The sequence below is a fragment of the Neoarius graeffei genome, chromosome 1 (assembly GCF_027579695.1).
Source record: "Neoarius graeffei isolate fNeoGra1 chromosome 1, fNeoGra1.pri, whole genome shotgun sequence".
NCBI classification, from domain to species: Eukaryota; Metazoa; Chordata; class Actinopteri; order Siluriformes; family Ariidae; genus Neoarius; species Neoarius graeffei.
The window spans coordinates 100,895,516-100,918,335 of NC_083569.1; the positions used below are offsets into that span (position 1 = coordinate 100,895,516).

At 41.8% G+C, this 22,820-nt stretch overlaps 1 protein-coding gene across 7 annotated transcripts in view; it reads right to left on the bottom strand.

Annotated features, from left to right (window-relative positions):
• Positions 1-256: 256 nt before the first annotated feature.
• LOC132877656 (zinc finger protein 521) overlaps positions 257-22,820 on the bottom strand; it is a 329,268-nt gene continuing 306,704 nt past the window's right edge. For all 7 annotated transcript variants that reach the window (XM_060913658.1, XM_060913651.1, XM_060913643.1 and 4 more), the window contains one exon: positions 257-1,565. In XM_060913658.1, coding sequence (XP_060769641.1) covers positions 1,533-1,565 — 33 coding nt within the window. In that variant the 3' untranslated portion in view covers positions 257-1,532. The remainder of the gene's footprint in view (positions 1,566-22,820) is intronic.

The window sequence follows — 22,820 nt, forward strand, 5'->3', positions numbered from 1 at the left end:
TTCCCATAAGGCCAATATTTTCACTGCCTTACTAGCAGGAGGCATTGAATTGAATAGAATTGCACTGAATTGGATTGTGCAATTTATTTATTTTTTCTCACAGATTATTGAAACATCTGGACATGACCTAATTCTGGAAGTATGAAAAAAGTGTAATAGATGAGAAAATGCAGTAATTACTTGAAGGAAAGTAATTATGTTTTGACACTTTGCCTTTCTTTATCGCACATAGACACAGAAATTCACACTATGACAGTTATCGTCATACAATTTTAATGTTTTTTTTAATGTTTTCATCACATGAGAACACAAAAAAGAGGTCTAGCAAATTCAGACCCCAGTTAATATTTGTATATAACATTTTCCCCACCCCTTAACACCAGAAGTTGTCACCCTTGTTAAAAGTTTGATTTCCCAAAGTCTTGTGGCTGAATTGACAGTCACTTGTCAAGCGCCTTTCGAACATGAACATCCATGAAAGTATGGAGTGTTACAAAAGTGCATTTCAGGTTCGACTAATTCCAAACTGGCATATACCAGAGATCCATGAGAATACTGTACAGATTACCATGTCTCACAGCATGAATAGAACAATAGCATAGCGACAGAAATGACTCGGCTCGGCTTACTCATGGACAAAGGGTAGAAATACATTTTTGTTTTTCGTCTTTTTTTTTTTTTCCTGACCAGAACCTCACCATATAATCAAATGATAGCAGCCAGAACAGACCCGAAACAGAGGATACATTTATTCCCCATTGCATGTCTGACAAAAAGGAAAAAAAGAAAGGACAATTTCAGTCATATCCAGCCTTCGGTGAGGGGTAAACATTAATAACAGAAATGTACACGTGTGGAGAGCAGTTTCTCATCCGGACGGAGGGAGAATGAGGAATGGGTCCCATCAGTGAATTCCTGCCAACCCAAAGAGTCCTTCAATATTTCTTTGAACACAAAACTGTTTTTTGCATATATCAAGTATCCCGTCTATTGTTTTTTTCTGTTTGCTTTCAGAACATTTCTGATACACAATGTACTCCACATATTTCAGCTGAGGTGTGTAGATTTTGTAAAAAGTTTTGCTCAGGCCATGCTGGTGATCAGGCATTTCATCCCACGGCTCGAGAGGGTGCATCACAGACAACCGAACGTGTCTCAGCCATTAAAAATTGTCCACCTGACGTCAAAGGTCTCTGGCTGATGATTCGTCCATTTGTAACGGTTTAAACAAAATGTAATACTTTTTTTTTCCCCCTCAACAAACAGTATTTACAATGGCAACTGCAAGAACGCATAAGAGCTGATGAACAGCAAGACAGAAAGAACAGTATTTACAAACGTGTCGGATTAACAACACGTCAACATCGAATTTCACAAGGACATGTCCTGCGTCTGGCTCTCGATTGATATTTTTTTTTCTTTTGTTAACTGAAATGAAAATTTCAGTGCAAAATTGACAAAGAGCACAATGATGGGTAGACTGGAGTCCAGATTTGTTGACGAGACTCTTTATGTTGAGCTGATCTTCCTTGTTAGCTGTTGCTGTGTTGGCTCAGAGTGTGATTCTGCAAAACAGAAAAAAAAAAACATTAGATATCAGTCAATGTAAAGTGATGTCCATGGACATCATAACTTATTTAACTTTTAATCATTGTTTCCCTTGACTCTGTCTGAAATTAACTGGATATTACTTTTTTTAATCATAGCATGTTGGCACAAGTCTGTACAGTATGTCACATCAGTCTCATATATAGAGGATATTACACAGTCGCGTGAAGATATGAAGTTCATCTTCGAGTGGTGAATGTACGGTATATTTATCAACACAAGAAGATAAACTTCATGTCTTCATGCCACCATGTAATGTTCTTTATATTATATGGACACGTCTACCAAAAAAAAAAAAAAAATGCGCGTCCAGTCAGCGGGAAAACACTGGGAGTGACATCATCGGAGTGAAAGATCAGGAATTATTATACATACAGGACACTTTCTCCATGGAATAAAAACGTGTTCTATTCCCTTCTAGTAGGTTTCATTAATTTGGTTTGATAGCATGCAATATTGCTAGCATATCGCTTATCCTACGTGTAGTACGTCACTCTACCCAATGGAGAATGAGCGTTGAATATGGTTTACGATATTGCATGGTTGTCAAGACAACATGACGTCACACATCGGAGATGTAAAACTTCCTCGCTGTAAAAATGTGTAAACAAACATGGCCGTCAAGTTCGCTTCGTTAAATACGGAAGATTTTGAGATAATTTTGAAAGACAAAGACGCGTCGAACACCTGAAAGGAATGTGAATGTAAAATAATAATAATATTGGCTGGATTTTTTCATGGTGTATCAGATATATTCCATTCAGCTACTCGTGTTCGACTCGTTCAAGATCATGCTAGCTGAATGGAATGTATCTGATAGACCACTCAATGCCAGCCAATATTATTTAAATCTGTCACTCAGATCCACGACGTATTTTGTATGAAAAATGCGTTTTACACAAGAAGATAAACTTCATATCTTCAAGCCAACGTGTGATTTTCTTTTTATTTTATCGACATATTCACAACCAAAAAGTCCCCAAATTTATCAAAACAATTCATCGATTTCCTCACGACTGACACACAGAGATTTATGTCACGGTTTTGGTTCTCCATGTCCCGGATGGAGCTCGGATGAAAAATACGAGTGGCGTATTTCCCAGTAAAAAAACTCATATCTATATAACATATTGGATTATGTATGTTTCTCCTCCAAAAGGCTTTACGCTTCATAATTCATTCATGCCGTGTTATTTTCCTGTCAAATGACACATCCGCCGTCTATAAAACAATCAGGAAATGCATGCACGCCATCCAGCCGGATTCATTAATTCGAAGGAACAATGGCGAATGAGAAAATGTGTCTGATGGACATGTTTGGCGTTTCCATTATCCAAATCCAATTAGGAGAGAATGGAGATGAATTTGCATGGGGATCGATAGAGCTCGGCCCTGCGCGCCAGCAGGTATGGTAGAAAGCACAGAGACATCGCAGGTGACGTGCTAGAGCTGTCAAACCCCCTCAAACCACGACGTCTCAATCCAAACGCAAGCGCCCAGGGATCGATGGCTGTGGCCATGACAACCAGCCAGGAGCTTGTCTTTCTCATACGAGCAGAATGAGGTGAATAACATCATAATTTCTTGGTTTTATTTTCAGACAATGCCACTTTAAGATCACTGTTAATTAATACGTCCAATCCGAGTCGAATCCTTACATGCTTTCGGTGAACCAGTGGCGTTGATAAACACTGTTTTGAATGTATACACTATATATATATATATTTAATCCAAGCAGTGACTATAATGCTGAGTCGAAATGCTCTGAAAAACTGTGAACTCTGAAAATGAAAAATCGATACGAATTGAACAATAAAGGCTCAGTCATTTGTTACCTCTAAATGATTTGGCTCTTACTGTTCATTTCTCATTGATTTTTCTCCCCTCCCAGCTTTCTCCTTTGTATCAGATACAGTAACTATTAATATGCACAACCAAAGCAAAATTTCAATTTGATGTGAAAAATAACACAAACAAACAAACAGCAAAAACCCTTCAGATTTATCAGCAGAGATAACTGCATGCAAATTACAAGTGTTTTGTTTACCCTTGGATCTAGTCGAAATTATCGAGGCATGAAATCAAATGGTTGGGGGAAAATCAAAAGCGGTAAAACGCAAGGAAACGATCTTCAGAGATAACACACCGATACTGAATAAGTGTACACACAAAGACACACAAACAGCAAAAAAAAAAAGAACACATATACACCTGTGTGCACTAACAAAAGCACATGCACACAGAGGAGCGGTGGGCAGTGGCAAGGGAGTCATGCAAGAGAAGTGTGGACTGGGGGGAGTGCAGTGGAACTGGTGTCCCTGGTGGGCCGAATCCAGGTCATCTTTTGAAGTGACTGCTAATCCCTTTAATGCAAACTACATGCCCCACTTGCTGTGCTCGCTCTAAAACGTGACCTTGGTTGCCTCAAACTGGCACGGATTAAGTACACCTGTCACAAGGTTGCCTTATTAGTCACAAATAAAATACAAAAACAACAACAACAACACTGAAGACTAAACAGCGGTGCAAATATATGTCAAAGTATTTTCACGAAGGTGGACTACGGTTGCTGTTCAAATAGTTACAACCCCAATTCCAAAAAGTTGGGACGCTGTCTAAACTGCAAATAAAAACAATGCGATGATTTGCAAATCCTGGAAATCCTATATTTCATTGAAAATAGTACCAAAGACAACATTTCAAGTGTTGAAACTGATACATTTTTTTGGTTTTTAAAAAAAAATATATATATATGCTCATTTTTAATTTGATGTCAGCAACACGTTTCAAAAAAGTTGAGACAGGGGCATGTTTACCACTGTGTTGCATCAGGTCTACTTTTAACAACACTCTGTAAACGTTTGGGAACTGAGGAGATCAATTGCTGTAGTTTTGAAAGATAAATGTTGTCCCATTCTTGCCTGATTTCAGCAATTTCAGTTGCTCAATAGTTCGGGGTTTCCTTTGTCGTATTTTGCGCTTCATAATGCGCCAAATGTTTTAAATGGGAGACAGGTCTGGACTGCAGGCAGGCCAGTTTAGCACCTGGACTCTTACTATGGAGCGATGCAGTTTTAATATGCGCAGAAAGCGGTTTGGCATTGTCTTGCTGAAAGAAGGAAGGCCTTCTCTGAAAAAGATTTTGTCCGGATGCTCTGAAACGTGTACCAGTATATATCGTTCAGCATTAATGATGCCTTCCCAGATGTACAAGCTCCCCATGTCATGTGCACTAATGCACCCTCATACCATCACAGATGCTGGATTTTGAACTGTGCACTGATAACAAGCCGGATGGTCCCTCTCCTCTTCAGCCTGGAGGACGTGATGTCATTCCTCCTTTCACAAGTCTAAGATTACACTAAAAGACACACAGCATGTCGTCATTGGCAGTAGCGCAAGTTCGCATATCCAAATCCTCCTTAATTGGCCAATGCTCCTGGAGTGGTATACAGTAAGCAGTGACGGCGATGCTTCAGACCCAGATAAGAGCGGAAGAGTCAAGGACAATGCGGGCAAGGAATCTGTGCAGGCTGTGGATCCTGAAGACATTCCTTCCTTCATTGCCGTCTCTTCTTGTTGTTCTGTTTTCAGTCTTCTTCCATTGCTGATGATCTTTTTCCAGGTCAGGCAGTCTGAAGCTGAATGTTCCCAGGTCTTGTGGTAATGCCACAGAGGGCCAGGGTCTTCTTCAGTTGGTCATGGTAGCGACATTTTGCTGTTCCTCTAAGCCTTGTTCCATGTTCCAATCCACTGAAAAGGATGATCTTGGGAAGTCGGGTGTCCTACGTACAGCAGACATGTCCCATCTATCGCAGCTGGTGCTTGGCAATGGTTGCTTCAATGCTAGCAAATCTGGTTCTTCGTAACACCTCATTGTTGCTAACCCAATCCTCTTACTTGACTTTCAGGATGCTTCTCAGTGTTCTTTGCTGGAATTGTTCAAACTTCTTCAAGTGTTGCTGGTACAGAATCCATGTTTCACAAGTGTACAGAAGGGTAGATATCATAACAGCTGGGAAGACCATGATCTTCATATGCAAGGTGAGATTGTGAATGCCAAACACTCTATGGTAGAGCTTAAAAAAGCGATGTGGGCAAACCTGATACATAACATACTCACTACTTAAATGGTTAAACCTCTAAGAATGCTGTTGTTATGCAACTGGATGCAAATGTGGCTGCAGAGAACAGAAGCTACAATTTAGCTAGCTGGCATAGCGCTATTATTTCTTTTATACAAACATTTTAAACGCAGACGGAAAATAGAAACAAGACACAAAGCAATGTAGCAGGTTAACGTTTCCCTCAGATGTGCTGCTAAGGTTAACGTCACTAAAAGCGCATAATATGTTCACTACTCAAGTGGTTAAAGGTTCTGACTGCAAAGTTGAATTCTGGGCAAAATGGTCTATTTCTATTGCTGTTGAAGTTTCGAGATGTTTCGCTGCTGCACACACCGTGTATCCTATGTGTAAATGTTTTGCCGAGATAAAAAGTCTCCCAAATTTTATGAGTCCGGAGATCACCAAAGCAAGTGAGCAACAATATCACATGACCACCGTGGGGCGTGTTTGATCTACTTTTAACCAAAACAAGTTAGCATGGGCAAATATGGCGGCCTCTGCTCGCTAAAGTGAGTGCAACTGCAAGATAGACCAAGGTTAGAGGACATGTCATTTTTCCAGACAGACAACTAAATCATTCTAGCTAGCGCTTAGCTATCTTAGTTTTAGAATGCATGGGTTTGACTCCACAGTAGCAAGTATGGATTTATACACGGAATGTTTTGATCTTACAGAGAAGGAAACAAGAACACAAAAGCAATAACAGAGAAAAGATATATTCGTCTTTTGTTTCACGGATCTATTCGTGAATGTCAAGCACAAATTACATCCCTGCGATTCAAAACTCTCTGAGGGCGATGCAGAGTTACGATGTTTTCCACACGTCGCCATCTTGGTGTGACACAGTTCCACAGTTATGCTAATTAGTTCAAGCTCCTTGCATTCGTCTGTTTCCGTAGGGCCGTACTGTTTACCAAAAGAGGGAGGGAAGCGGTCCCAAAACGAAGAAAAGCAACCCTCAGCAGAATAAAATGATCACACCTCGTATGCATGATACTGTTCTTGTGAGACATAGGAAAATGCTATGCACAATGAAAACATTTTTAAAAATTCAAATGACTTTGCAGTCAGCATCTTTAAACTTGTGAGAGCACTGTTGCTAGGCAACAGTGAAATACCGAACGCTTTGGAGGGAACCTACAATTTAGCTAGCTACCACAGAGCCATGACGTCTTTCATACAAACAATTTAAGTTTACTTTAAATTAATTTAAATAAATTAAGTTTGTAAAGTGACCTTGGGTTGGTGAAAGGCACTATATAAATTAAATGTGTTGTTGTTGTTAGGGCCCCACCAGAGGGCGCTGCACCAAGATGCAAGGCCCTATTGTTTTCTTAAGGATTCCTCTTATTATCTCATCTCATCTCATTATCTCTAGCCACTTTATCCTGTTCTACAGGGTCGCAGGCAAGCTGGAGCCTATCCCAGCTGACTACGGGCGAAAGGCGGGGTACACCCTGGACAAGTCGCCAGGTCATCACAGGGCTGACACATAGACACAGACAACCATTCACACTCACATTCACACCTACGGTCAATTTAGAGTCACCAGTTAACCTAACCTGCATGTCTTTGGACTGTGGGGGAAACCGGAGCACCCGGAGGAAACCCACGCGGACACGGGGAGAACATGCAAACTCCACACAGAAAGGCCCTCGCCGGCCGCTGGGCTCGAACCCGGACCTTCTTGCTGTGAGGCGACAGCGCTAACCACTACACCACCGTGCCGCCATTATTATTATTATTTTTTTCTTCAAGACTTGGCCATTTCTGAGGTGGTTCCCATGAGTGAAAACTCATGAAATTTGGTACACACATCAGTCCTGGCCACCGCCACTCAGCAATAGATGCTTGGCCCCAGCTGTGTCCGGGGGACTCCATAGCGCCCCCACATGTCATTGAGACTTTTGCCCGGTATATAGTTTAACCTATTTGTGTCAAATTTGGTAGGTGTGTCAGGTGCCCCAAGACGCACAAAATTGTAATGTACATTGTATTAGCCATACTCAACAGGAAGGGAGTTATTTTTGGTTTTGTGCATTTTGACACGTGTTACATTTTGACATTTTCCTCCTAGGCAGTTTGTTGGATTCATGCCAGATTTGGTGTACCAGAGGTACTCAGGCCCTTCATCACTGCTTGCGGCTATAATTGTTCTGTTGTTGTTGCTGTTGTTAAGGGCAGAGTGACAGTGGAAATGAGACAAAGGAATGTACAAGATCAACATTTCCTTCAGATTTGTTGGTAAATTGCTAAGAAAATACTATATACTCGAGAAATTACAGTAAAAGTACACAATATGCTCACTATTTAATTAAAGCCTAGGTCACAACCGGACGTACGATTTTTTGGCCGTGCGATTTTTGGCGTTTCCCAAATTGCTGCGTTTTTTCTTGTTCGTGAAGAAAGATGCACGTTGGCCGGAAATTTGTCTTGCAACCTGAAAAAAACGTAAGCGCCCGTAGAGTTTGTTTGACATGACAAAGAACCTCTGCGGCCGGTCTGCGGCTAGTCTACGGCTCAAAAATCAGCACGTCACATGCGCGCCCTCCGTGCGTTTCTTGCATTTTTTGCACGTAGACCGCCCGTAGGAGCACGTACGGCCGGTTGTGACCGAGGCATAAGTAGTTAAATTAGTCAGAACACTGTTGCCATGCAACATGTACCATGAAGAGAAGCTACATATTAGCTAGCTAGCATAGATCTGCTATGTCTTTTATACAGACAATTTAACAATATGGAAACAAAACAAAACAATACAGGATATTAACATTTACCTCAGATTTTGTTGGAAAAATGACTCATTACTGACTTGTATAGCTTAAATTATACCTTATAGCACTGACTGCGGGCGGCACGGTGGTGTAGTGGTTAGCGCTGTCGCCTCACAGCAAGAAGGTCCGGGTTCGAGCCCCGGGGCCGGCGAGGGCCTTTCTGTGTGGAGTTTGCATGTTCTCCCCGTGTCCGCGTGGGTTTCCTCCGGGTGCTCCGGTTTCCCCCACAGTCCAAAGACATGCAGGTTAGGTTAACTGGTGACTCTAAATTGAGCGTAGGTGTGAATGTGAGTGTGAATGGTTGTCTGTGTCTATGTGTCAGCCCTGTGATGACCTGGCGACTTGTCCAGGGTGTACCCCGCCTTTCGCCCGTAGTCAGCTGGGATAGGCTCCAGCTTGCCTGCGACCCTGTAGAACAGGATAAAGCGGCTACAGATAATGAGATGAGATGAGATGAGCACTGACTGCTAACTGAATGCTCATGGTTTGTATTGGTTTATACTGAGAAACATCAACATTGAGCCACAACTTGTGGACTCTGAGTTGACAAGATGATTTTTATCTCTGAAGTTCATATGATATCATTTGTTTAACATGAAATAGTTTATGTAAGTCTTCGTTTTTTTTAATGAATGTATAAGACAAATTAATTGTTCACATATCTATAAATACAAATACTTTTTTTTTCTTTTTCTTTCTTCTTTTCCCATATCTCATCTCATTATGTGTAGCCGCTTTATCCTGTTCTACAGGGTCGCAGGCAAGCTGGAGCCTATCCCAGCTGACTACGGGCGAAAGGCGGGGTACACCCTGGACAAGTCGCCAGGTCATCACAGGGCTGACACATAGACACAGACAACCATTCACACTCACATTCACACCTACGCTCAATTTAGAGTCACCAGTTAACCTAACCTGCATGTCTTTGGACTGTGGGGGAAACCGGAGCACCCGGAGGAAACCCACGTGGACACGGGGAGAACATGCAAACTCCACACAGAAAGGCCCTCGCCGGCCACGGGGCTCGAACCCGGACCTTCTTGCTGTGAGGCGACAGCGCTAGTCCCATATCTCATTCTTTTTTTTAATTTTGTATATGTAAATACTTAATTTAATTTAATGTATCTAGAAGTTTTCTCTATTTCTTTTCTCTGTTTATCTGTAATGATGCTGCTGGAATTTTAATTTCCCTGAGGGAACCCTCCCAAAGGGATCAATAAAGTTCTATCTAATCTAATCTACTCTAATCAAAGTTAGAAATTATTGCCGTGTCTATTGAGAAAAAAAAAAAACTTGAAATTTGATGTCATTTAACTGGACATACGTGGATTCTGGAATTCGATTAAGTACGTAAAGCCTAATGTGGCTTTCACCTTTATGGTCGCTTCAGCTTTGGGTTGTCACGAGCAATCCAGGTTTATTCACCTTCATCCCTAAATCCACCTACACGTCCATTTTCCCTTGCTGATGTTAAAAAAAAGCATGTATGCAGGACTCGATGATGCGAGGACAGGCAGGGTAATAAAAAGTTTTGACACCGGGGGCAGGGGCAAGGGGGAAAAAAGTCAGTGTGTGAACGTGGCTGCGTTCAAACTCTCACTTTCATCCCACTCCGAGTGACTGAGGCAGCCATTTACCGACAGAGGCAGTGAGAAAACGAGGGAGGGAGGAAGAGGGTTTCTCCTGAGACACCCCCCCAACCCTCCAAACCTCCTCCTCCTCCTTCACCTCCTCCCTTGGTGGAAGAAGGAAGGAGCAGAGCTGCAGCTTCCTTAATGAATGCGGTCCATTACCCATCAGCCCCGCTTGTCGGCAGCTCCCCAGCCTCAGCGGCCTGGGGCTTCAAATGGCAGGATATTGACACGCGGCGCCGCAAAGTGACTGAGCGAGTGTGCGCCGAGGTGTTTGTGGCATGTGAGGGGGAGAGGGAAGGAATGTGTGTGTGTGTGTGTGTGTGAGAGAGAGAAAGAAAGAAAAAGAGAGATCGAAAGGGGAGGGACAAAGAGAGAGAAAAAGAGTGTGTGTAGGTGTGTGAGTGTCTGCCTGCATTATTGTGTACAGGCATTTGTTGCTGTGTGCGTATGTGTGTGTGTGTGTGCGCGCGCATACTCAAGTGCATGCCGAGACCCCAAAGGGATGCGGCTCCTTGGATATAATGTAGGGCTCGCAACAGCTATTAAAGGGGAAAATAAAGCCTCATGGGGGAGCAGTGGTCTACCTCTTCCTTTAAACATGTGACTCTCTCTCTCTCTCTCTCTCTCTCACTCTTCAGGCATTCTCAAGGACAGTGTTAAACGACTTCAGTGGCAGCCATGCAGGCTGGAGAGAAGGAGAAAAAAAAGAAAACAGAGGAAGAAAGACAAAAGGGAAAAGACAAAGCCTGCCTCTGCGTCGAAGGCTACCCAGTGTGTTTTGGCGAGATCGAACGACAGCGCCGGTCTCGCTCCGAGCATCTCAATTATTATCTGTATTAAAAATCTAAATACCGGAGTGTGTGTTGCGCCCATTCCGTCAGCTGTTCTCATAATGAATATACGGCAAGTGTGTAAACATGGCGGATTCAATTCAGAAGAGCGCATTATTACACCCACTCTAAATTACTATCTACAGAGACACGGCACGGCCTAGAGACAGAAACAAATCAATACCGCGGCGAGAACGCTAACACAATGAAAGCTGCGTGGTCCTTGCATATGCATTCGAATCTACACAAGCTCTGGTAACTCACAGTGCAGTTTCCAACGGCAACTCATCACTTCATATTAAACAATAATCTCGTATTTACATGTTATATTAAAAGACACACAGTTTCATATGGACTTATGGGTTTGTTCCAAAGACTTGGTCGTGTGTGTGTGAGAAATGTGAGCTTGTTACAGAAAGGCTTTCCAAAAAAAAAAATTAATGAAATCTGTGTCATTGTGGACTTTTCAAAATAATCACACAAGGTCAGTGACTGAATTCTAGCAGGATATAATGACTACAAAAAAGTCACTATGTTCTCCATCACTGTGTTTTCTCATACCGTGTTCTCCCTTACTGTATTCTCCATCACCATGTTCTCCCTCACTGTGTTCCCCATCATCATATACTTCCTCCATACATTCTCCACCAGTGTATTCTCTCATACTGTGTTCTCCATTACTACGTTCTCCATCACCATGTTCTCTCTCACTGTGTTCTTCATCACCATGTTCTCGCTCACTGTATTCTCCATCACCATGTTCTCCCTCACTGTATTCTCCATCATCATGTTCTCCCTCACTGTATTCTCCATCACCATGTTCTCCCTCACTGTATTCTCCATCACCATGTTCTCCCTCACTGTGTTCTCCATCACCATGTTCTGCCTCACTGTATTCTCCATCTCCATGTTCTCCCTCACTGTGTTCTCCATCACCATGTTCTCCCTCACTGTATTCTCCATCACCATGTTCTCCCTCACTGTGTTCTTCATCACCATGTTCTCCCTCACTGTGTTCTTCATCACCATGTTCTCCCTCACTGTGTTCCCCATCATCATATACTTCCTCCATACATTCTCCACCAGTGTATTCTCTCATACTGTTCTCCATTACTACGTTCTCCATCACCATGTTCTCTCTCACTGTGTTCTTCATCACCATGTTCTCGCTCACTGCATTCTCCATCACCATGTTCTCCCTCACTGTATTCTCCATCACCATGTTCTCCCTCACTGTGTTCTCCATCACCATGTTCTCCCTCACTGTATTCTCCATCACCATGTTCTCCCTCACTGTATTCTCCATCACCATGTTCTCCCTCACTGTGTTCCCCATCATCATATACTTCCTCCATGCATTCTCCACCAGTGTATTCTCTCATACTGTGTTCTCCATTACTACGTTCTCCATCACCATGTTCTCTCTCACTGTGTTCTTCATCACCATGTTCTTGCTCACTGTGTTCTTCATCACCATGTTCTCGCTCACTGTATTCTCCATCATGTTCTCCCTCACTGTGTTCTCCATCACCAGGTTCTGCCTCACTGTATTCTCCATCTCCATGCTCTCCCTCACTGTGTTCTCCATCACCATGTTCTCCCTCACTGTATTCTCCATCACCATGTTCTCCCTCACTGTATTCTCCACCACCATGTTCTCCCTCACTGTGTTCCCCATCATCATATACTTCCTCCATACATTCTCCACCAGTGTATTCTCTCATACTGTGTTCTCCATTACTACGTTCTCCATCACCATGTTCTCTCTCACTGTGTTCTTCATCACCATGTTCTCGCTCACTGTATTCTCCATCACCATGTTCTCCCTCACTGTATTCTCCATCATCATATTCTCCCTCACTGTATTCTCCATCACCATGTTCTCCCTCACTGTGTTCTCCATCACCATGTTCTCCCTCACTGTGTTCTCCATCACCATGTTCTGCCTCACTGTATTCTCCATCTCCATGCTCTCCCTCACTGTGTTCTCCATCACCATGTTCTCCCTCACTGTATTCTCCATCACCATGTTCTCCCTCACTGTGTTCTTCATCACCATGTTCTCCCTCACTGTGTTCCCCATCATCATATACTTCCTCCATACATTCTCCACCAGTGTATTCTCTCATACTGTGTTCTCCATTACTACGTTCTCCATCACCATGTTCTCTCTCACTGTGTTCTTCATCACCATGTTCTCGCTCACTGTATTCTCCATCACCATGTTCTCCCTCACTGTATTCTCCATCACCATGTTCTCCCTCACTGTATTCTCCATCATCATGTTCTCCCACACTGTATTCTCCATCACCATGCTCTCCCTCACTGTATTTTCCATCACCATGTTCTTGCTCACTGTGTTCTCCATCACCATGTTCTCCCTCACTGTATTCTCCATCACCATGTTCTCCCTCACTGTGTTCTTCATCACCATGTTCTCCCTCACTGTGTTCCCCATCATCATATACTTCCTCCATACATTCTCCACCAGGGTATTCTCTCATACTGTGTTCTCCATTACTACGTTCTCCATCACCATGTTCTCTCTCACTGTGTTCTTCATCACCATGTTCTCGCTCACTGTATTCTCCATCACCATGTTCTCCCTCACTGTATTCTCCATCACCATGTTCTCCCTCACTGTATTCTCCATCATCATGTTCTCCCACACTGTATTCTCCATCACCATGCTCTCCCTCACTGTATTTTCCATCACCATGTTCTTGCTCACTGTGTTCTCCATCACCAAGTTCTCCCTCTCTGTATTCTCCATCACCAAGTTCTTCCTCACTGTGTTCCCCATCATCATATACTTCCTCTATACATTCTCCCCAATGTATTCTCTCATACTGTATTCTCCCTCACTGCACTCTCCATCGCCTTGTACTTCCTCACTGCGCTCTCCAGCACTGTGTTCTCCCTCACTGTGTTCTCCATCACCATGTACTACCTCACTGCATTCTCTATCACCATGTAGTTCCTCACTGTGTTCTCCATCATCACATTTTCTCCTCACTGTTTTCTCTCAGCCCATAGTCAGCTGGGATAGGCTCCAGCTTGTCTGCGACCCTGTAGAACAGGATCAGCGGCTAGAGATAATGGATGGATGTTTTCTCTCACTGCATTCTCCCTTGTTGCATTCTCCCTCAATGCTTTTTACTGCACCATGTTCTCCCTCTCCATGTTCTTCTTCACCATGTTCTCCCTCACCCTGCTCTCCCTCATCATAATCTCATGTTCTTCCTCGCAATGTTCTCCCATACCCTATTCTCCCTTGCCATACTCTCCATCACTGCTATGACTCAGAAATTATGACTGGGTTGAGTGTCTCCTTTTGTGATACGAGCTCTCCAAAGTCCATTTCCTGTTCCTTCCTCATCCCCTTCTCAGATTTTTTTTAATCTGATATTGGTGAGCTACACTCCAGTTCACGTCTCCCCATCTCCACATCAACTCCACTACTCTCTTTAACACTCCTGTTGTGCTTTCCTGTTTCTTTCCTTCTCCTCCAATCTTCCTCAGTCAATGCCTTCCTTTTGTTCCATTACATCATTTTATTCCAGCATGCCGATGTGTTTGGCATTTGGGGGTCGTGGATGGAGGTTTGGATGGAGAAAAAAACAACTGCAGAATGCTGGAAAACTTATCAGTGGTTCACTGTAATGGGCACAATTTATCTGAAGTGTGTTAGGACTTGGCTGAGGGATGTGTAAGAGAGAGATAGAGAGAGAGAGAGAGAGAGAGAGAGAATGCATGCCTGGGAAGCTGCTCTTGATTTATTAAGAGATCGTTAGTTTTGGCGGCTCCTATTTCTCTGGCGCTTATCGATACGGTTGGGCAATGGATCGGCCGGCTGGGTTTATAGGACACGGTGAGAGGTGGATGTTTTGCTTCTTAGCCACCTGGGAGAGGCCGAAAATGAGCTCGAGGCTATCTTTAAGTTTTTCTTTTCTTGTGAAACTGTTGAGAACTTTTCTGCCATAGAGTTAAAAACAGAAAGAACAAGATCAACTGTGAGCTACTGCTCACTTACGTATCCCCCCCGCTCTCGCTTATATCAGAATGCAAGCAATCGAAGGAATAGGACACTTATTAAGAATGTTGACTTCAACAAATAATTAACCCTGAAACAAGTAAGTAAAGAGCAGTGTCTCTCCTCAGGGATTTCAAATATCATCCTGGAAAGTCATTTTGAAATAGCATTTTGCTTCTTGAAATAGCGTCAAAATCCATGCTATATGTTTTGTAAATACATTCAGTCGGTAAACAGGAAGTTGATGTGCGACAGACCTGAAAATGGTAAACACGGTATAAAGCCCCAAGCTGAAGCTCGGTACCAAATATCAAGCAGTTGTGATTTGTAGTTGCTGAGAAAAGTGTTACGAAAATTTTGTAAATCCACGCTATATGTTTCGTAAATACATTCAGTCGGTAAACAGGAAGTCGATGTGCGACAGACCTGAAAACGGTATACACGGTATAGAACCCCAAGCTGAAGCTTGTTACCAAGTACCAAGTGGCTATAATTTGTGGTTGCTGAGAAAAAGGGTGCTTCAGACAGACGGCGATATGGACAGGAGGAGATACGGATGGACAGAGGTAAATAAACCAATATACCCCCCTCCTTCATAGTAGGGGTATAAAAATAAAAGTCACAGAACTTTCAACATAGAACTAATCTGACTTGCCTTAGCATCGACAACAGACGGACATCACAATACAGAGGGTCCCAGAAGTTTAACAGGTGATTAATGACTGTTGGATGATAGGTGCGTTTGGGGAGTTTAATAGGATGTCCTACAGGAGCCTGATGGCCTCTGATGGCATCTGAGCAACGGCTGTTGAATTCTCCAATCTGATTGATTATAAGGTGTTGATTAATTTTCTATTCCAGCAGCTCCAACAGGGGCAGCACGGTGGTGTAGTGGTTAGCACTGTCGTCTCACAGAAAGGAGGTTCTGGGTTCGAGCCCAGTGGCCGACGGGGGCCTTTCTGTGTGGAGTTTGCATGTTTTCCCTGTGTCTGCGTGGGCATCCTCCAGGTGCTCTGGTTTATCCCACAGTCCAAACACATACAGCCAGGCTAACTGGCTACTCTAACTTGTTCATTGATCAAGCTTGGAAAGGGATGGGCTCTGCCAAGTTTAAAATATCCTAGACTGTTAAAATGGTGCCCCGTGACCCTTGCTGGCTAAGGGATAAAGAAGCTCCAAAAGCTGTTGTAGCTGTAAAAAGTACAGTTTTTATATCAAACCCGTTTCCCAGGCAACCCTGATGGATATGCGACATATACAGTGTGGGAAATAAGGAATTTTCAGCAGACTGTCACAGGATAGACAATTCTGAAATGTTGTCTTGTCTGTCCGTCCAAGTTCCAGCCCGTCTGAATGACGGGCCAAAGGAGCAATGTGGCCGGGGGTCCGGGGCCCTAAGCTGAAGGGCTTTAGATGCCTGGAGATGGCTTCTCAGCTATTTCCAGGTACATTTTTGTGGTCTTCAAAGGCCAAATTACACGAGACATTAGTTGCTAATTACATGACAAATTGAATATAATTTACAAGAAAATGTCAGAAGATTCAAGAAAAAAACATGCTTAAAGTTCTACCCAAGAAAACAGTAGTCCAGTACACACATTTCAGTTCCATGTCTAAATGTATAGGGGGCCCAAGGATGTTCCAGTTGGTTACAACTTACTGGTCCTCATATATAGGTACTATAATAACATTCATGAAACATTACCGTATGTCTACAATGACTGTTTTTATACTATGTTTATCATAACTCTATAAGAAATTTCATAATTTCACACACAAACATTCTTACATAACAGTTAAAATTTTGAATCTGAGATTCCAAGTAACTCTAACAAAATGACTTTTAAAATATGACGGAAAAAACACTTTGTCAGGGTCCAAAACCTGTAGTAGTCTATTTTATTTTAACGTTAGTGGTAAACCTATCCAGCTGATAACAGCGTCACATGGTGTCATGTCAGAATGCAGTCCTACTCGGTGATGAGAGGCGACCTGTTCTTCATCGAGAGCGTCCACGATTGGCCAATCACAGGCCGTGTTACGACATAATGTATTCACCCAGTGTAACATTTGGAAGAAAATTAGAAGTAGATTAGACCCTTGATATCTTTACAGTTTTTCATGGACCATCCTGTTTGATGCTTTTGAAATACAGACGGACAAATGCGAAAATTACCAGTAAATGTCCACCAGTCCGGCCTTATTTCCCACACTGTATAGATAATGGATGGATGGATGGATGGATATGAAACCCAATCGTTCTAATATGTTAACATCATAATATGTTAACATAACATTTTATCATAACAACTCACTCATTCATATGGACTTGTGTGAAGGACACCCCATATAAACATGTTTTAAAATGATTAAAATCATATGTACCTGTTGATATGAGGAGGATTTGTGTAAGGAGATATTTATTTAACTTTAATGGAAGGAGTCTCCAGTGTCAGGTTTTGTAACAGTCAGACATAAAGCTGTAACTTTTCCATTATGGGGGAAAGTCTTCATTTCATGACAACATGACAAGCTGTTTCTATTTTATTTATTTAGTCATGCTACCTTTAAGAGACAGGTTGCTGAGGGAATTAGTAGTTAAAGCATCTATAACATACAGTGGTGCTTGAAAGTTTGTGAACCCTTTAGAATTTTCTATATTTCTGCATAAATATGACCTAAAACATCATCAGATTTTCACACAAGTCTTAAAAGTAGATAAAGAGAACCCAGTTAAACAAACGAGACAAAAATATTATACTTGGTCATTTATTTATTGAGAAAAATGATCCAATATTACATATCTGTGAGTGGCAAAAGTATGTGAACCTCTAGGAGTAGCAGTTAATTTGAAGGTGAAATTAGAGTCAGGCGTTTTCAATCAATGGGATGACAATCAGGTGTGAGTGGGCACCCTGTTTTATTTAAAGAACAGGGATCTATCAAAGTCTGATCTTCACAACACATGTTTGTGGAAGTGTATCATGGCACAAACAAAAGAGATTTCTGAGGATCTCAGAAAAAGTGTTGCTGATGCTCATCAGGCTGGAAAAGGTTACAAAACCATCTCTAAAGAGTTTGGACTCCACCAATTCACAGTCAGACAGATTGTGTACAAATGGAGGAAATTCAAGACCATTGTTACCCTCCCCAGGAGTGGTCGACCAACAAAGATCACTCCAAGAGCAAGGCGTGTAATAGTCGGCGAGGTTACAAAGGACCACAGGGTAACTTCTAAGCAACTGAAGGCTTCTCTCACATTGGCTAATGTTCATGTTCATGAGTCCACCATCAGGAGAACACTGAACAACAATGGTGTGTATGGCAGGGTTGCAAGGAGAAAGACGCTGCTCTCCAAAAAGAACATTGCTGCTCGTCTGCAGTTTGCTAAAGATCACGCAGACAAGCCAGAAGGCTATTGGAAAAATGTTTTGTGGACGGATGAGACCAAAATAGAACTTTTTGGTTTAAATGAGAAGCGTTTGGAGAAAGGAAAACACTGCATTCCAGCATAAGAACCTTATCCCATCTGTGAAACATGGTGGTGGTAGTATCATGGTTTGGGCCTGTTTTGCTGCATCTGGGCCAGGACGGCTTGCCATCATTGATGGAACAATGAATTCTGAATTATACCAGCGAATTCTAATGGAAAATGTCAGGACATCTGTCCATGAACTGAATCTCATGAGAAGGTGGGTCATGCAGCATGACAACGACCCTAAGCACACAAGTTGTTCTACCAAAGAATGGTTAAAGAAGAATAAAGTTAATGTTTTGGAATGGCCAAGTCAAAGTCCTGACCTTAATCCAATCGAAATGTTCTGGAAGGACCTGAAGCGAGCAGTTCATGTGAGGAAACCCACCAACATCCCAGAGTTGAAGCTGTTCTGTACGGAGGAACGGGCTAAAATTCCTCCAAGCCGGTGTGCAGGACTGATCAACAGTTACCGCAAACGTTTAGTTGCAGTTATTGCTGCACAAGGGGGTCACACCAGATACTGAAAGCAAAGGTTCACATACTTTTGCCACTCACAGATATGTAATATTGGATCATTTTCCTCAATAAATAAATGACCAAGTATAATATTTTTGTCTCATTTGTTTAACTGGGTTCTCTTTATCTACTTTTAGGACTTGTGTAAAAATCTGAGGAATAAAACACTCCAGAACGTGCAGCTATTATTGGATAATAATCAATTTATTTTATCTGTGTTTTATAATAAATAACAAGTAAATAATGAATATAATAATTAACGCAGCCACTGGGGTTGCACAAGTCAGTGCATTCTTCGAGTCGGTCCCAAACCCGGATAGATTGGGGAGGGTTGTGTCAGGAAGGGCATCTGTTGTAAAACCTATGCCACATCAAATACGCGGATCATAAATCGGATTTCCATACTGGAGGATGAGATGCAAGCGGATGATTCGCTGTAGCGACCGCTAACAGGAGCAGACGAAAGAAGAAGAAGGAATGTAATAAATATTTCAGAGTTATTCCACGAAATCGAGACATACATGAGCTGATAGCAAGTTGGCTATAATCCATGTACGACCAGATTGAGTGGAATAACTGTTTTATTCTATCCGCATTCACTGGATTTTGAGAAATGGAGCATTTTTATTTAAATTTTTTGCAAAGTCGATAAATAAAAAATTTATACAAAACGTCCGACAAAATCATTTCTGCTTAGAATGTAAACAAACCGGCGAAATGACAGGAGCAATTTGTGAAAAATAAAAAAAGATACGTTCTTACCATCAAATACTTTTATTCCATATTTTGCAGATTTTTTGTTGTATAATTTGCGGTTTTGTTTTCGAGTAGTTTTTATTTCGTCCTCGGTTGGTTCAGCAACACGCTCCGCCATTTTGTTTTTCTCTACTCACGGTATATGAGCTGATATCCTAGTAGTAGAGTAGCCAATCAGAGCACATGATTGCTCATATCCAGTGAATGTGGATAGAATAATTCCCGTTAACTCCATTTCATGCTAAATCCCACCTGATTTTTTTTTTTTTTAATCGCTGATTATTTTCCCATAACAGCATGCCCTGATGTGGTTTACTCCTTACTTAATGGGCCTAATGTTTGTGACATTGTTCATAGTTGATAATAATTTTACATTTTAAGCTCTGCAAGGAAAGACATGTCCTGCACTAAGACACAACATCTAACTAGTGACGCACTGAATTTCCTGTGACTCTGTCACTTAAACCTTTAAATCCATTGCATACTGATGGAAACGTGTGCCATGTAAAATATTCAGTACAGTGGAGCGCCATTATAATATGGATCACTAATTTAAATTTAACTTTATGCAGCCGCATTTGAGAACTCAATCGTCTCAGACTGGGAAGAAGAATTACCTGAAATGCGTTAAGATGGTTTGAATGCAGCGATACTTCCGCGCCGAACGTCACGCATCTACGAAACGTGCTTCATTTCGTCCGACTCCAGGCCCGCACGAGATTTCAACAAAGGAAAGTTACAGACTTTTTCAGTCAAACCAAGAACCAAAATGTGCTGTGTTTTGCCTGAACTGTGCTTGTTGCACGATAATCATCATTCTATTCTTTGAACACTTCTCATTTACTTGTTATTACATGCAGGTAATTATTACACGATTGTCCATATTCTTCTCGCTGCTACCGTAATTTTATAATGACTTGTAATTAACTCAGTGGTGCTACTACACTGTATAGAATTACACTCATAATTGTTCAGAGCAGGCCGAAACTTGCATTTTTAATACCTTGCAATGCAAACAGAGGATGTCACTATAGAAAAGGGAAAAAAAAAACGACTTTTGTAAAGAATACATTTGTTTGATATATGCATATGAGTCATTCTAGAATTCGGGTACATTTCGCGTCTCTGAGATAAACCTTTCGTTATTTTCCACAAAATAAATCTTTATGGAATCAGTTTTGAACAATAATGCCAATTATGACAAACTTTCTCCAATAGCAATGCTTGGTGTCCATTTTAGACCCAATTTATCCATAAAACATTAACTAAATGACTCCCATCCTTCCCCCCACATTACTGGCTGTCTTCGACTCCTGATTCATCCATTCAACTCGAATAAACAGGAAGTGATTCAGTCTAACAATCTGTTTTTTGGTGCTTATTCTATTAACTGTTATAAAATCAAGTGCATAGAAAAATCTATTTTCTGTATTATGTGAAATTTCAGTCATGAAAAAAAAAAATTTTAATCCGTCCCAATGTTCTTGTCAACTCTGTTAACTCTGTCATAAAACCGCATGAAATCCACAAACACCTGCGCCGAGAGACGAAAAACGTCACTTCCTCTGGCGGGAAACTTCAGAAAGGCGGCGAGGCATGTTCTGTTTCTTCTTTCATTAATTTGAACAAAGTGTCGAGGATTTTACACCAACAGTAATAATAATAATAATAATAATAATAATAATAATAATAAGTTAAATTTATATAGCGCCTTTTAAGAAACCCAAGGACGCTTTACAATTATAGACAAGGAAAAAAAGTAAATAAATAAAAAATAACAAAAAAATAAAATAAAATAAATAAATTAAAAAATAATAAAAAAGTCCACCAAGTAGGGGTCAGGATGTAATTCCAGTGGTGTAGCAGCCACAGTCCCACCAAAAGGCGCACGAAAACGAGTCCCACATCTCCAGCACCGCCGCCGTGACGCCGTCAGCAACATCGCTCGAACACCACGCCATGGATCCACAAAGCAAGCAGAGAAGCTCCGCCATGCAAAGCGCTGGTATGTCCAAATCGCCTGCACAGCCGCCGTGACACCACCGAGCAACATCGCTCAGAACATCACGCCAAGCATTAAAGCACAGAGCGCTGGACAACCACGATGTAAAATGAGCAACGAGTTCACTGCAGTCCACAGCTGGGAGCACAGGCATCACCCACAGCGAACCAAGGCCTGGAGGGAACCGACGCCCAAAACTGGGTCCGGAGCTACACCACAACCGGCGGACAAAACACTCAAACAAACATCAAACTACACAAACACACAGAAAAAATAAATAAATAAAATGAAAATAGAAAAAGAAAGAAAAATAAAAATAAAATAAAAAAGCTCTGGTGAGAAGCGGCAGCCAGAACACGCACGGCGTACTCTCAACCGGAAACGGAAAAAGTAGATTCACTGTAACAGTAGAAAACAGCAGATTCGTCGAATCTGTTACTGTGATATTGGAGTGAATCTCTCACTCATTAAAAAAAAAAAAAAGATTAAACTCCACAATATTCTGTTTTTATGCATGCCGTGTCAGACCTAGTTTGAGGTTAGCATGTGGAGTTAAGACACAAAATGTTGGGGAGAAGGTCAACTCTGTTGTCGCCGATAACAGAGTTGACGATGGCGGACAGTTGAGTCGACGCTTGAACCGTGCCCGTGATGACAGAATGGGCCGTATACGTGTTAAATAACATCCACTGCTCTAATCCGGGACGGGTGCATGTCATCAGTGTTTGAGGTGCGTGCTGCTCAGAGCGCGAGTGAGAATTCAAAGCGCACGGGCGTAAATGCACGTGGATGTGACAGGCAGCAAAATATTTTATTACATATTATTTGTTACGTTGACAGTCAACATTAACTCTTTGATGCAAAACCCCTTCTAATGCACAACATGGGTCAAAAATGACCCGCATTCATTTTCCAGGTTATTTCATGCTGACTGAGTTTTTCTTTGCTCTATCTTTTGAAATCAATTTATTTTATGATTGAATATTCCAAGTATTCTTTAAATATCTTGTTTTTAATTACCACAAATCATTAATTTAATTTTTTTCTTTCCTACTTTATGAA